At 42.0% G+C, this 15,387-nt stretch overlaps 4 protein-coding genes across 5 annotated transcripts; 2 read left to right on the forward strand and 2 right to left on the reverse strand.

Annotated features, from left to right (window-relative positions):
- The first annotated feature begins 29 nt into the window (after window positions 1–29).
- nthl1 (nth-like DNA glycosylase 1) lies at window positions 30–3,000 on the forward strand. Its single transcript, XM_076147869.1, has 6 exons — window positions 30–204; window positions 547–815; window positions 903–1,073; window positions 1,215–1,374; window positions 1,712–1,817; window positions 2,514–3,000. The coding sequence occupies exons 1-6, from the start codon at window positions 30–32 to the stop codon at window positions 2,797–2,799; spliced, it is 1,167 nt and encodes a 388-aa protein (XP_076003984.1). The 3' UTR covers window positions 2,800–3,000.
- A 1,368-nt stretch (window positions 3,001–4,368) lies between these two features.
- Window positions 4,369–5,928, reverse strand: kiaa1143 (KIAA1143 ortholog). Its single transcript, XM_076148166.1, has 3 exons — window positions 5,715–5,928; window positions 5,092–5,242; window positions 4,369–4,892 (listed from the first exon to the last, which is right to left on the reverse strand). The coding sequence occupies exons 1-3, from the start codon at window positions 5,820–5,822 to the stop codon at window positions 4,612–4,614; spliced, it is 540 nt and encodes a 179-aa protein (XP_076004281.1). The 5' UTR covers window positions 5,823–5,928; the 3' UTR covers window positions 4,369–4,611.
- A 255-nt stretch (window positions 5,929–6,183) lies between these two features.
- Window positions 6,184–12,325, forward strand: LOC142997028 (coiled-coil domain-containing protein 149-like). Of its 2 annotated transcripts, none has more exons than XM_076148193.1 (12): window positions 6,184–6,407; window positions 7,085–7,246; window positions 7,346–7,384; window positions 8,584–8,691; window positions 8,798–8,914; window positions 9,008–9,180; window positions 9,411–9,483; window positions 9,666–9,750; window positions 9,880–10,027; window positions 10,120–10,196; window positions 10,533–10,598; window positions 10,724–12,325. In XM_076148193.1, exons 1-12 carry the CDS (start codon window positions 6,357–6,359, stop codon window positions 11,320–11,322), a joined length of 1,698 nt encoding a protein of 565 aa, XP_076004308.1. In that variant the 5' UTR covers window positions 6,184–6,356; the 3' UTR covers window positions 11,323–12,325. The 2 variants fall into 2 exon arrangements, with proteins under 2 accessions (XP_076004308.1, XP_076004309.1); XM_076148194.1 differs by having other exon boundaries at window positions 10,533–10,580.
- Window positions 12,326–13,764: 1,439 nt separating this feature from the next.
- Window positions 13,765–15,355, reverse strand: LOC142996837 (extracellular superoxide dismutase [Cu-Zn]-like). The gene is made up of 2 exons (XM_076147942.1): window positions 15,225–15,355; window positions 13,765–14,574 (listed from the first exon to the last, which is right to left on the reverse strand). The coding sequence occupies exons 1-2, from the start codon at window positions 15,263–15,265 to the stop codon at window positions 13,935–13,937; spliced, it is 681 nt and encodes a 226-aa protein (XP_076004057.1). The 5' UTR covers window positions 15,266–15,355; the 3' UTR covers window positions 13,765–13,934.
- Between the last annotated feature and the right edge of the window lie 32 nt (window positions 15,356–15,387).

The raw sequence follows: 15,387 nt of genomic DNA on the forward strand, positions 1-15,387 counted from the left end.
TTTTGTGATGAAGTGGTGTCTTCTCAAAGATGACTTCTCCTTATTTTAATAAGCTAGGCTCTGCTGTCACTCGGAATGGGAGACAAACTGCTCTGAGAACCAAACTCTGCAATAAACAGAGAAACGTTGACGTGGAGGTGAAAGTCGAGGAGGAGGAGGCGAGTGTTTCCCAGCCACAATCCCTCCCTGTCCGTTCTGTAACAGGTAAACAACACACACAAACACACACACACACACACACACGGACAAAGTAACCTTTCATTCATTCATTACTCGGTTCTAAATGATGAGCAAGAAGACGGGCGCGTTTACGTAACGACTACGCATATTAAATTGCATAAGTTTCTATGATTGTTTACAAATATGCCATTATTATACAACTCCAAACCTTCACATCTTAAAATTGTCTGTTGCCCTTCAAGAATGGTCACAAATATAGGCATGGTGTTGTGTATGTTTATCACATAAAACAAATATAATGCATTTTCTTTTCACATACACCCATTGCAAGGAGCCTCTCAATCACTCTTCTTTCTACCCATTCAGGTTATCACCCTGAACTCCATCCTCACACCGCTGAGCAGCTGAAAACAGAGACTGACACGCTGCCTCTGTCAACAAACAGTCGCAGAAGGAGACAAATCAAACTGGAGTATGATAATGATGAAGATGTTTCACCGGTGAAGATGGAGCACTGGGAGCCTCTTGATTGGAGGAAACAATTAGGATACATTCGGGAAATGAGGAGCAGCCATGACGCACCTGTCGATAAGATGGGTGCAGGGAAATGCTACGACAAGGAGGCCCCTGCACATGTAGGTGGGGCTTGGATGCAGTGAGTATGTCATCCAGTAGAAAGACTTGGCTCATATTATTTCCTCTTTTGTTGTCTCTCTACACAGGTGAGACGTTTCCAGGTGTTGGTGTCATTGATGCTGTCCAGTCAGACCAGGGACCAGGTTACAGCAGCAGCTATGCAGAAACTCCGAGCTCATGGCTGCACTGTAGAAAATATACTTGCTACTGATGATGAAACACTGGGGAAACTTATCTACCCTGTAGGCTTCTGGAAGGTAACACAAAAGTATTCAGTTTCTCTTTCTCACTTCATTCAGTTGAACTTTGATTGAGTGTGTTTTGGAGTGCTGCTTCCTCTTTCTCATCTGCGTCGTTTTATTATCTTTGCTCATTTTGCACCTTATGCAATGCTCTAGACCAAGGTAAAGTATCTGAAGCGGACCTCATGCATGCTGCAGCAGGAGTTTGGAGGCGACATACCAAGCAGCGTGAAGGAGCTGGTCCGCCTGCCAGGAGTTGGACCAAAGATGGCCCACCTGGCTATGGACATCGCCTGGGACCAGGTGTCTGGCATAGGTGGGAACATATACTCAAGCATGTGATGATTTATAAATCAAATGGAAAACCAAATAGAATTTAGTTGTAAGATGTTTCTCATGTCCCATATACATACACAAGTGACACAGAATATAAGACATCTTACACATCTTAAAATACAAAATTTCCACTAATTATAGCCTTAGAAATCACAATGTGAATGAGTTGACTCAACCCCTCTGTGATATTGTGTTCTGTAAGCATCACAAAGGGAGAAAAGTATTACACAGGTATTGTTTGTCAGAGATTATAGAAGTGTGTAATGTGTCCTCTCATTATCAACCTATTGATATTTCTTGTATTGTTTATTGTGTAGGAGTGGACACACACGTGCATCGCATCTCCAACAGGCTGGGCTGGGTCAGGAAGGCAACCAAGAGCCCAGAGGAAACACGCAGAGAACTGGAGGCATGGTTACCCAGGTAACGGCATCACCAACAAATCTAGAACAACGATGGTCCCGGGTGTACATAACGTTATATCTACACAAGATACACAGTAGAGGTGTCATGCGTCACCAAGAAAAAGTAGACTGAACATTTACAAATTCCGTCTGTGAAATGATATTCATCTGTACACAGTCTGTCACTAACCATGTTTATTTAATACTTACTATACTAAAAAATAATGGTTGTCTTGGACATCTTTATCCACGGCTGAAACTTTTTCCTAAAGTATATCAGGACATCTGAGCGCATTATGGCTGTTTCTAATCTATATCACAAATGTTTAGGATGTTTTCATGATGGTGGAAGCAAAGAAAGTGAAAGTGAACAAAAAAGGAATTCGCCCAATATTGTTCTGACCAAAACCACGTGAACACATAGATCTGTCATTACTGTGAACTTCCCAGGCAGACGTGCAAGACACTACATGTACCAATATAAAATGTAATACACGCCTACTTGCAATCAGAATGAGGTGTTTTCTGTTCCACATGTATGATTAGGGTTACTTATAATTTGACTGCAGCATGAGTAGTTTTAGTAGTGAAGGCAACAGTCACCATCTATTGCTCAGCATGAGTAAGTGAAATGTTTTCTGAAATATGTATACAAAAGTGATTGACAGTCGGTTTGAAAACATTGAAACATTCTAACTGTGGTCATGTCACACAGGGAGCTGTGGAGTGAGATCAATTGGCTGCTGGTGGGTTTTGGCCAGCAGGTTTGTCTGCCCGTCAACCCTCTCTGCTCTTTGTGTCTGAACCAGCACAGCTGTCCGTCTGCCCACAAGAACTCTCCAAGCAAGAAGCTAAAAGCTAAATCTCCAAACATGTTGCCCACTCTCAAAGTGAAAACTGAACCTGGACTGACTCGTCCTGTTAAAGCTGAGAGTGCAAAGCAGAAGTCCCCGTCCCCCACATGTCTGAGAGGGAGGCTAAAAAGTAAGGTCACGTGTTGATGCAGCTGTCACACTGGTATTCATCTGAGCTGGGAACAAATGTCAAACAAGTAAACATTCAATACTACACTCACAAATGATTCACCTGAGCTCAACATACATTTCCATTTTCTATTTCACGAGATTTAATATTGTATATTTTGTATTGGACGGTTTGTGTTTTGTTTGTTTTTTACAAAATAAAATGTGTCACATTCCAAACGGTCCTGTTTCTTGATTCCCTTAGAGCAGCTTTGCTTATTGCATTTGGAAGATTGACAAGAACAGCGCTGATTTAATAATACTGACTTTTAGCAAATTTTACTTCATTTGATGCGTTTTATGGACATAAAAGCTCAGTTCAGTGACCTCAGTTATAGGTTTTCTTCAAATAGGCTGTTATACCATTACCAAAGTGGTCAGGGACATTGGGGAGGACAGACGGGTTTCTGAGTGCATGTGTCAGATTTGCAATTTAATGTTGGTAAAAATGAGAGCAGGGGGGCCAAGAACTGTGACGAGGCAAAGTGGGATCTGTTGGTCACCACAGCTGCTGGTCGACGCTTAATTGTCCATTGCAGTGAGCAGCTGCACTGATTGGGCAGAAGGGATACTGGCCTAGGCGATATTAGGAATTAGTGACAAACAAACAAACATCAGACACCACAATTGTTTCAAGACAAAAATGTATATTTTTACACATTCAAATTACTTCTCAAACAAACAATGCAAGCAAAAGGATATGGAGCAAGTTTAGGAACATTATGAATACAATTATTAACAAACAACAATTTCTGCTTCAACATGTATTGAAAAGGTGCTATGTTCAATAGTCTTTTGTGGGGCCTTGTTGAGGCAAAATGTTATTGTAGTAACACAATTAAGTTAAAAGTTGCATTATAACTAGATTAGGTTATAACACAGCTGGTGCAACAGGATACAGCAGTTGTTTGTCTTTCCCTGCAGCATGTCTTTGCTTGTGATAGGCCATTATGTACTTTATAACTGGCCAGATGCACAGAGGAAAATAATATTTGCAGAAGCCCCCTGTATTTGTACAGTGCTACTTTATATGCAGTAGAGTGACACAAATGACTTAATGCAGTGTGTACAGAGTAGATATACTGTATGTTTGAATACAACTGCAACACACAGCACTCTAGCTACCTCCACTGAAACAGCCTGCAACAGATGAGTTCATTTTATGTTACAGCTGCAGTTAAGTTACTAACATGGCAAAATCCAGACACACAGCTATAATTCTATCTAGTATTCACAATGATTCACGAACATACACAACTCAACATATGCATCTGGAATGTTTTGTCCATTTCTCCATAAATGGGTGGTAGGGAATCTATTTAAGTATGCCAATTCTTTGGCAAAACCATGAACCATTTTTAACCTCTCAGTGACAGAAAGCCATGGGAATTGTAGCTTGCACCAAATCCTAATCTCGCCTCGGGCAGTAAAATGTCTAGAGCCGGCCCTGGATCAGAGTTTAACTCACCTGGATGAACGCATGGTCAGATTACAACAGACAAACTGTACAAAACCTGACCCCTGACCGTCTCTCTTTACTCAAGTGAGCCCTCTGTGTTTGAAGTCCGCAGACTGTGTCTGTAAGGTTGGGTTATTGTTTCTTTGTTTCCTCTGTGCTGTTTTTGGGTGTGAAAAGAGCTGCCTTGGTGTAGAATGGAGATAAAATGGAGGTCGGGAAAGATGTGTTTATGTTGTGTTTAATGGTCAGATTTTGTTGGCTAAGTGGAAGAATGACCTGGCCCCTTCATGCATTCTCCACCAGTTCTTTCTTAAATCACACACTTGTCATATTTAGTCCTCATCTTCCTCCTCGTCCCCTCCAAACGACAGAAGGCTGTTATTTTTCACTTTCTTTCCAGGCTTTGCCTCCTTCTCCTGCTTCTCCTGCTTCTCCTGCTTCTCTTGCTTCTCTTGCTTCTCCTGCTTCTCATCCTCCTCTTCCTCCTTCTCTACTGCCTCACTCTTCTTCTTCTTTTTGCTGGAGCTGGCGGTGATGCCCTGGAACTTGTCTGAGGAGGAGCGCTTGGCCGGCTTCTTGAAAAGGATTTTACCATTAGCAGAAGCATCGTCATCTGTGGACAGACAGAGGAGTGTGAAGTCTACAGCGTGTCTTCCGCAAAGACAAATCATTCATGACATTAGAAATCATTAGATCAATCAAATCATTAGAACTAACATCATCATCATTATCAGTTGTGTACTTACAATCACTTATATGTTCTATACAAGTAAAATATAGCTGCCTGTTCGACATGAACTGATGGTTTCTACCTTTCTTCGTGCCATCTCCACTGGGTTCTTCATCTTTCATCTTCTTCACCTCATCGGCACTCAGATCTCCTTTTTTTATGACCACAATTTGGGGTAACTCATCCTCACGATCACTCCCGCTGTCGTCATCCAGTTCCGGCATCACCTGACGCTGAGGAGGGAAAATGTACCACAAAATGAAACACTTTTTTCCAGAAACCATAACCATGCCGACGTAAGTAGGTAATTGTCAGGTATCTGGCTTGTATCTCTGTGCCACAAAATCATGCAAACATGGAGCGGGTCAAGGGCAACATGCTTGTGTGGAGTCCCTAGGTAGTGACTGCTGCACATTGCTTACATGGTTGATCGTGTTCGACTTGCTCCTGAATTTCTGTGATGCGTATATAAGCAATGATAATGTTGGAAGAGTAACATGGCTGCAGTTTGCACAACCAGGTGATGCATTTGATACGGTCTTGTCACTGATCTGTGGGCTCGTAGTAGAAATATATGGGTGTGTGCAGATTTGTAGGACATCCTTTCACTTTGTTATTCTCTCGTATCGAACAGAAATGACCGCCAACCCATTCAGACATCAGTGCGGGTCATCCGGGTATCAGCGCGTGCTAGCACATAGCTACCTTGGTGTCCACAGTGGGTCCCTCTTTGTATCCGACATCATTCTTAAACTTCTTGAGAAACGAGGGCTCTGCTGGTTTCACCCACGACACGTTACTTTTCTTGTTCATTGCTGAGGTCTGAAACAATACAGTCAGTCAAATTTAATATCTTATAATAGCCACACGGTCCGACTAAACAAAAACAGACGTCACCAAAATGCGCCGCCGACGATCACGTGACCATCAGGGGCGAATATGATTGGTGGAAATGACCAGTAGGAATATTGGGATCGGGATAACGTTTCTCATGGAATTCCAAAGAGTCACTTTGCTCCGTGTCCATTGCATTAAAGATAAATAGAAATAAGGAGATTTTTTTTATTTTATTTTATTTTTTACAAAGAGTACAGTCTTAGAATAAGCAGATATTAACGTCTCAATCGTTTTCCCGTTTCATTATTTTTTGCGAGATTCCCTAAATGCGTCATGACGCCTCTCTGACGTTTTGAAGGACGGAAGTGGTGCAGGTCGCGTTCGCTGGTCGCTAATCTTTACTGTGCAGGTGTAAAATGTCGCTGAATGTGTGAATCACAACGATGGTGTCTATTTTGAAGACTGCGCCCAATTTTTAAACAACGGCTTTGGTTTGCATCCCAGAGCGCCATGACTTCGTCCGGGAGGAGCGAGACTGAGTGGCAGGGAATGATCAACGAGGTGAGGCAGCATGAGATTACACACCGATGCTGGATGATGCACTAATCGTTCACCGTGTGCACCCTGACATCCTGATGAGAGGACATTCATTTAGGCTCTTAGATTGTTCCACGTCCAGTTTGTGTAAATAGTCGAGTACAATATGTGTTCCAGATTAACGCACAGGGTTGAAGCGCATTCGTTTCTCTGATGGGGGGGAGTGCAGATAAGGAAATGGATCTATTTTCCATCTATTTCCTCAAGACTTTAGATCCGACAAACAATATATGCCAGAAAAAATTATCGAAACACTTTTCAAAAACTTGTCTTTATTACATGCCCATCTTAAAAATCAATGCATATATGAATCAACTTTATTTATTGACCATGGTAATAAATAATTTTGAAATGGACTGTGATGTCTAAATTGTTATATTGAAAGCTTGTCGTTCAATATGGTGACATGGGTTTCATGAAACGAATATCATGATGACAGATTTTGACATTTATTTTGACTGTGGGAGTTGCTGTTGTTGAAATTGCCCAATGCCTGGCAGTAGTAATACTATTCTATTATCATCATACTTGGTCCAAATTGTGGTTAATTTGAACCTGATATGGGGTTTAATGTATGTGAATACTTAGCAGGGGATCAGATAACATGATTCACAAATCAGTTCTTGGTTTCTTTGTTACAGTTTGTAATTTGTAAGCGGAAGCTGGAGAGTAAGAAAGAAGCTCTTCTGATTTTGTCCAAAGAGCTGGACACCTGCCAGCAGGAGAGGGATCAGTACAAACTGATGGCCAACCAGCTCCGCGAGCGCCACCAAGGACTCAAGAAGAAGTACAGAGAACTCATTGTACGCCATCAGTGTGGGCTGCATTACAGAAAATATGTGTGTTTGTATTTACATTTTTCTAGGTATTTTTTTTTATGTTGATACTGTCCTTTCTTCCAGGATGGAGATCCATCTCTGCCCCCTGAGAAGCGGAATCAAGTAAGTGATTTCTACCAGCTGATGTTGGTAATGGTGAACTAATTCATCTTCAACCATTTTAATATATTCATTACTTGGTTTCAGTCAATGATGTAGCAGGAATCCTTAGCATGTGTGTGTTCTAAACCACTGCAATGTGAGGGTTTGATACTTTTCTCTGTGCATTATAAAACTATTGACATTTTCCAGTGTTGCAGTTTGAAGACATCACTATGGGGGCTTTGTAATGTTGCGATGAGCATTTGTCACTTTTGGAATTTTTCAACAATTAACAGTTGAATAAGTGAATTGGCGGAAGTGTTACAGGGGTTAAAAATGTTAGGGGTGACATCAGTGCCAAAAAGTTTCCTTTTGTCTCAGAATTTCTCGTTCTGTTGGAGCATCTTGTGTTATGTTTCCAAACTCAGGATCTGTTGTGATTTGGACTTTCCTCAGCAGTATCCATGAATGTGTGTCTGACTGATTGTGAGCTCCCTCTATGCCACAAACCACATTTCTCTTATCGACCTTTCAGTCGCTGTCGCTGGATTAATAAAACCATGATTAACAGAGGGATGGATCATTATTATAGAAGCAGGCGAGGGGACGTGTGGATCCAGCTGAGCTCCTTATATTTGTTTGCTCGGGCGGGCACTTGAGTTTAGGTTTCTGTGTAGGTTTCAAGCAGCCGACTCTCATGGCCACTTGATGTGTGGATCAGTGACATTGTAAGATGGGAGGGTTCGTCCACGTGTTTCTATAAATCGTAATGGTGGAACGAAAGAATTTGCCCAAGAACTTTGCCTATTCATTTGCTTGGGTCCTTTGTTTTGACGTATGGTATAGCATCAGAAACTGTAGACACTTTGCTCTTAACACTGGCCCCTTGTGAGTCTCTTCACTTCTTAATTTTTGCAGCTGAAGCAGCCATGTTTGCTCTCAGTTTTAGCGGTTCCTTTTCCCTCCTGATCAGTTCCTCTGGTTCATCTAAAACAATTTGTATATCTTTGAGCACTTGCAAATGCAAATACAGAACTTGAAAGTTTGCTGTTTGAGCCAGAAGATCTTTGTCTGCTTTGCTAGGCAGTGAGTCACAGTCAAAGCAAATATGAGTTGAATAGAGATCACAGTAATCACTTACTTTCTGTTTTGGACAAAGTTAGGAATACACTCAGGTTAGCTCCTTTGTGATTTTTTTCTTTTGCTCTTGTCGCCTTCAGGTGAATTTAGCCCAGCTACTGAGAGACTCGCGAGAAAAAGGGTCCCAACTCTGTGATGAAGTGAAGGAGTTGAAACAGCGACTGGTGGAAGCACAGGGCGACAACAAGGTACCAAACTGTGTACCAGACTGACAACTGGCAACGAGCATATATGAATGTCAATGCTTGAAAGTGGGTGATGATGATGATGATGATGATGGCCGTCTCATCCCAGCTCCTGCGAATGACCATCACCAGACAGCGGCTGGGAGACGAGGAGGTGGGTGCTCGACATTTCCCAGCACACGAACGAGAGGATTTAGTCGCGCAGTTAGAGACGGCGAGCGAGCAGGTGAGGACATGAATTCAGGCTAACCTGTAAAAGAGAAAAACAATCAGAAACACATTATATTAAATTTGACAGTGTGTGTGTCTTCTGCTGTAGAATGAGGTGCTGGAACACAGCGTGAAGTCGCTGACAGACGAGCTCCAGGACGTACGAGCAGAGCGCGATGTGTTCCAGCAGAAAGCTCACCGCCTCAACGTGGAGATGAACCAAATCCTCGGGAACGACGAGATCCGTATTTTAGATGTAGACGCCCTCTGCATGGAGAACAGGTCTGCGTTTCCCACTGTTTCATTAGATTGACATGCAGCCAATGACCAATTGTAACCCGAATATGGTTGTACGTACAACTACAGGTACACTTCATTGTAAAGATCTGGCCATACGTTATATTTACATTGATTATTTTAGGTACATTCAATTGTTGAAATTTCTGCTATAATGCATTTCAGCATTAAGATACGTAGACTTGATTTCTCACTTTGGCCAATATTTCTTCCAGGTATTTGCACTCGCGCCTCACTCAATTCCAAGAAGAAGTCAACTTGCTCAAAACAAACCTGGTGAAGTACAAGGTACTTTAATCTACAACTTGCATCATTTGTCATTTGTATCACTTAATTGTTCTCTTCCACCACAATTAAGTGTATAGTGTGTAGTTATATAACATTTTTGTTCTTAGAAGAAGAAACTAACCACCCGTCGTGGGTGGAAACAGGAAACGCGGAACCACTAAACTGCCTTTTTATTCTTTCAGAGCGCTCTGGAATGCAGGAAGAACTCCAAAATCTCTGGCAAACCAAACAGTAGTGCGCTCACTGGGGTGCTCTCTGCAAAACAAGGTATGACATTTCATCATTCATCATAATTTAGCTCACAAATCATTCAAACTCCTTTTATATATCAACCATGTTATTCGTCTGTTCGTCCGTTGTGCTCTTCAACCTGTGACTCATTGTGTGTGTGTGCAGTGAAAGAATTATTGCTCTCTGAAGAAAATGGTTGCAGTTTGCCGGTAACTCCACAATCCATCTCTGACCTCAAGTCTCTGGCCACAGCCCTACTGGAAACCATCCACGAGAAGAACATGGTGATTCAGCACCAGCGCCAAATCAACAAGTACTGAAGCTCATACCTTCTGCTCTCTGTCACACAGCTTGGTTGCTTCATTTGTGTTTGCTGGCCAAACCTCTTCTGTCTCCTCCCAATAGAATTCTTGGAAATCGAGTAGCAGAGCTGGAGAAGAAGCTAAAGGCGTTGGAGATGTCTGGATTGTGGAGCCTGCCAGGTACACATAAGAACCCTGATATATTTCAACAGTTGTATTCTGTAGCCTCTATTCTGCATTCTGTTTGCAGTAATCAGCACTTCTTACTCTTTCTGCTCCTCTTTTGTTTCTTGCTGCCTGGAGGCCTGACTTATAATGTTTCTCTGGGAATATCTGGAAGTATGTTCCTGTCATTATTCTGTCAAAATACATTTCAACCTCTGAGCTTCATCTTCCTCCTTCATCTCTCATATAATCACACTAGTTTATATCCAATCAGTTATCTAAACAGTTTCAAATAGTTGCGTCCTAGACTGCAGAGAACTGACTATAACAGAATGTCTTTTACCCGTACAGGAGCAAGAGACGCCATCATCCTGAATACCCGGCAGACTGTGTTACCAGGTCAGCAAGAACAGGAAGGTGAATGAGTAATTCACAGATTCTGTTATGTTTGTTATGTTGGTGTGTGTCTTTGATCCTTCTGTATGTTGTTATGTTGGCATGTCATAGTTTCTGCTACGTTACTACTTTGTTTCTACTAACAGAACACGTTGGGCCAGACGAAATGCCTGACAATCAGCAGAGCTCCCCAGAAGTTCCTCACCCTGAGCGTAGGATACCTGCTTTGTCAGGTGGCGCAGGAGAACCTCACAAGGAGCTATCCTCTTCCTCCTCCTCCTCCTTATCTTCATCATCATTATCATCCTCGCCATCCAGTGTGGAGACACATCAACAGAGAGCCTCATGCCCTCAGACAGACGCGTCACCCGCTGATGAGTGTCAGGGGAATCACCAATCACACATCACGACGGCTTCCTCGCCTTCATCACGTGACTTGTATGAAGAAGAGGAATGTGCAGGGGCTTCACTTTCCACGACGATGAACGATGGGAAAGTGTCTAGTCCATCAGTGCCCACCAGAGCCCCTGTACAAAACCCTGACCCCAAAACAGGAAGTGAAGATGAGTCGTGTGCATGCGCGGAGGTGGGGATGGTCGAGATTGAGGAAAACGTTGGTGACACTTTATCAGACGCTGCTTCCACTGCTGCTGTAGAGACGGCTGAAGGGCAGGATGAAGTCCAGTCAAGCCCAGAGACGGAGCTTTCAGACAAAACAGATCCGTGCGTTAGTCAGGAAATCTGAAGTCTTCCAGCAGCTGCAGACACGATTGTTGATCGTAATGGATCATTCCAGAATGTAGTGTAATGCTAGTTTGAAATATGTCCATAACATTCAGTTCATGAACAATGACAACAATAGTGAGGAGCCATATTAATGGGACCATTAAGTAAGTATTGAATTTGTTGTACACACGCTGACATCTGTGGTGTAAATTTGATTATCTAAAAATAGACTTTGCAAGATGTAAGGATAAATTCTCATTAATATGCCAAATCAATTTAACATTTAAAGGACATGGATGATCTGACCAGTGATCACATGGTTGGAAATGCACTGGCATGGGTCTTTCTTGTGAATTTAATGCAAATCAAAGGTGCTCGACAACGTGTGTAGTTCAAAAATGACAACACACTGATGGTTGTTCTGCTCCTCTGTCCCAGTAGAGACAGAGTTGAGGTATGTAAGTTGATATTGATATTTAGCTCATCAGCACATATCGTCTCTAAAAAGTCACTTTTCACGTTATTGTTCTAGATAACTGCCAGATTGTGTAGAAGATGCAGCCAGTTGCTCCAAAACTAAACTACTAAGTCACTTATAGGTTTTTATTATAAAAGCTATATAAAATGCTGCATGACACTTTACTGTTTTATAGAATGTTATATTTAGAATTCGCTAAATATGAGAAGATACCTTTATTTTTGCACCCCATGCTTTCAGCACACGTGTTGCGTGTATACAGGGATCTACAAATAGGATATAGGGATTTAAAGCCTTTTAAATATTTAAAACAATCTTAACTCGCATTTAAAATACGCAGCTCATCTTGTAATAAAAATCTACATCGGGATTACCAGCGCAGCCACCCTGATGCTGTTAAATCAAGTTTATTTGTTACTATTGTGAAAATAGAAATGTAACTCACAGAACAGCAATGACATGAACCCTTATGTGTGTAAGTGTTGAATGTGTACAAACTGTGTGTTCGTCTAGTAAAATAAATTACTTTTGATGACAGATGTTATGATTGTGTTAGTGTGTTTTAATCTACAAACTACTTTAACCCTTATGCCGTCCTCTCGCATTTTTGGCCATTTTTGCCCTCTTTTGATTTGGTGATCATTTTGGCTGCGTTACAGCCTGTGGCAAGAATTTTTGCAAGAACACTTATTTGACAAATTGTTGAACCCTCTGGACACCTTTGGCAGAAAAAAGCCACACACATGAACTGCTTTATAATCATCATACAATTTAATTTTCTTTCATAAATCAAATCAACAAAACTATCAGTCATTTAACAATTTTCAGGAGTTTAACCCTTTTAATGCCTGTTTCACTTTTGAAGGATTTCATTATTTATAACAAACACAAAATGGTTATTTTCCATGTAATAAATAGTAGGGGGATGGGGCTTTGGTGGTGATTAGAGTCTTGGATATGTGAAAGATTAGCAACAAAATTTAATTGATTTCATTAATATTTTTTATGTAGTGCCATATACTCCCTCTGGACACCATCGTGGCCAAAAGTGCCCCATTGACTTCCATTAAAACCACGTTTTAATCTCACTGCCATTACTTTATAAAATCGAGTATTCTGTAATGTCATTTAATTTTGAAGAAAGGTAGTGATGACATTTTTAGTGTATTCCACCAGATTCAACCATTTTCTCATTGCATGAACTTGTATCGGCTACCAGGGGATAGCCGTGTGACTTCCAAGTGTGACTTCCAGGGTCAGCCATGTGGCAGTCACACTGCTGACCCTGGATGTCACACTTGGAAGTCACACGGCTATCCCCTGGTGGCCGTGTGACTTCCAGGAGTTTTGTGTGCATGCGTGTGTGCATCTGTAAGCATGCACTGATCATGTCAGGGGTGAGGGATGTGTTTCATATGTCTTTTAAGAGGTGCCTGAGTGAAAACATGGCCTTCATGCACCCACCGGCATGATGCCAAGGCCCATGCCATATCAAGAATCCACGATGTGGCATCCTCTTTTGACCTTTTCTTCACTCCTGACCTGGTCCAGCTGATTTTGCAAATCAGTTCAGTGTCTAACCCTAAGATTTTTTTTTTAAAAGTTAGTTTTAAATGGAAGTCAATGGGGCATTTGGGGCCACAAAAAGGTGTCCCGAGGGAGTATCTGCCACTATATAAAATACTATTGAAATAAAAGCAATTTTGTTGCCAATCTTTGACACATCCAATTCTAACCACCACCAAAGCCCCATCCCCTACTATTTAATTATTATAAAAAATTACTTGTTTCTCATTAATTAAATCCATCAAATAGTTTAACAGGCATTAAGGCAACTAAGTTGTTTTAGAGATTTATGAAAAAGTAGGAAAAAATATTGATGCATGATGATTTAATAGCAGTTTGTGTGTACTTTTGCCAAGAGGGTGTCCAGAGGGTAGTAAATTTGAGGAGGGCATAAGGGTCAAGACAACACAGCAAAAATAGTGGATGTATTCATTTATTGTATATGAACAGCACTTAACATTGGTTTAGAATGAAAAAGTTCATTCCAAATTGGCATGACATTGTGTTTCCATTACATCTTTGATTTTACTTTAGGGCTCTTTCAGTCGACTGATGTTACTCCTGCATGACTGATTTATCATCTCAAATCAGGACTCCTTTCTCTGCCTCTTCTGCAGCTCAGGCTGGTAAAGATCCCACAGCCTGGGGCTTGAGAATCCGATAACGCAGCAGCCGAGCCTCGGGCCTGCATTTCCATGTAGCAGACTGGCAGCGTTGCCACCCATTCCCAAGTCGTCGGTATGTGCATGGATCACCACTCCTCTTCCCATCACAGACAGCGGCCCGAACAGAGTTGCTTCAGCCTCTATCTCTGCATTGATTCTTGCTTGTTGGGGTTGAAAGTTACCAAAGTCACCGACATGGTGGGGGTGATTTACATTAAACGGATTGTAGTGGCCACCAGTGGCTGCACACCCCTGGCTGAGGTCTCCGTACTGATGGATGTGCACCGCTCTGTTCTGTGGAGAGTCCTCGCTGGGAAAGCCGATGAGGCGGAGAAGGACTTTGACTTTAGCAAATGGACCTTCCTGCTTAAACAGCACATGACCGTACACCTTGGGAAGGCCCTGATCTAATGTGCTGCTGGGTCTCATTTTGCATGCAGCATACAAAGTGCCATTGTACTGCGAAAACTCTGGTGGAGCCTCAAAGTCAGCAGTTGAGACGCATCGTTGACAGCCCAGCAGGAGAAGTAGTGCTGGGTAAAGCAGAAATGCTCCCGCTGACCTGAAAGATGAAGTTATTAGGACACAGGTTAGTACACAGATACCCCAGAAAAGCATAAATAAAATGGAAAATATAAGAATCCTAGATTGGAAGTGTAAAAATATTTATATATTGACAGAGTGGCAAAGATTTCACACATCCCTGTACATAACCCTTAACATTTAATCTATGTAACGCGCAGAGGCCTCCATTTTTATCATTTACCGATTTGAAACGTACCCATTTTTCGCAGTGGTAGACGGACAACAATATAAAAATAGATCCTGTTTTTACGTCACACTCGGGGTAAACTGCAAGTCATTCAGCTCCGTTTGTTTACCGTTTGCACTGCATCATGTGCACTGTGACTAACTGCGGCCAACAAAAAAGCTGACGCAAATCCGAAATCTTGTAGAGCAGAACTATCAAAAAAAACCCGGAGTACAAGTATCTCAGAAAACGTAAGGGTACAAAGAGTGTTGCAGCGCGTCCGATCTAGCGTGCATCTCTTGACTAACTCTTTTAAAGTTGTTATTCGTGCATCGCCTGTATTCAAAAGTCCTGCCAAATGACGCGCGCGCACACACACACTCGTCTGTGCACAAACTAAACTAAATGTTGCATTTTTAAACACAGGCTGAACAGTTTCGACAGATCAGAGTTTGACTCACCTGGATGGATGCATGGCTTGATTGCAATAGACAAACAGCATGTGAACAGCTGACTGCTTCCAGAAAGCCTTCGATCTGTGAAGCGTGCAGAGCCTGCTTCGCGCTTTATATGTGTGTGGGTGTGTGTGTGTGGGCGTACCCCTTTAAAGTGGCGCAAGAGCCT

The sequence above is a fragment of the Genypterus blacodes genome, unplaced genomic scaffold (assembly GCF_046128005.1).
Source record: "Genypterus blacodes isolate CSIRO-AG114 ecotype Tasmania unplaced genomic scaffold, CSIRO-AGI_Gbla_v1 ptg000039l_1, whole genome shotgun sequence".
Classification (NCBI taxonomy): domain Eukaryota; kingdom Metazoa; phylum Chordata; class Actinopteri; order Ophidiiformes; family Ophidiidae; genus Genypterus; species Genypterus blacodes.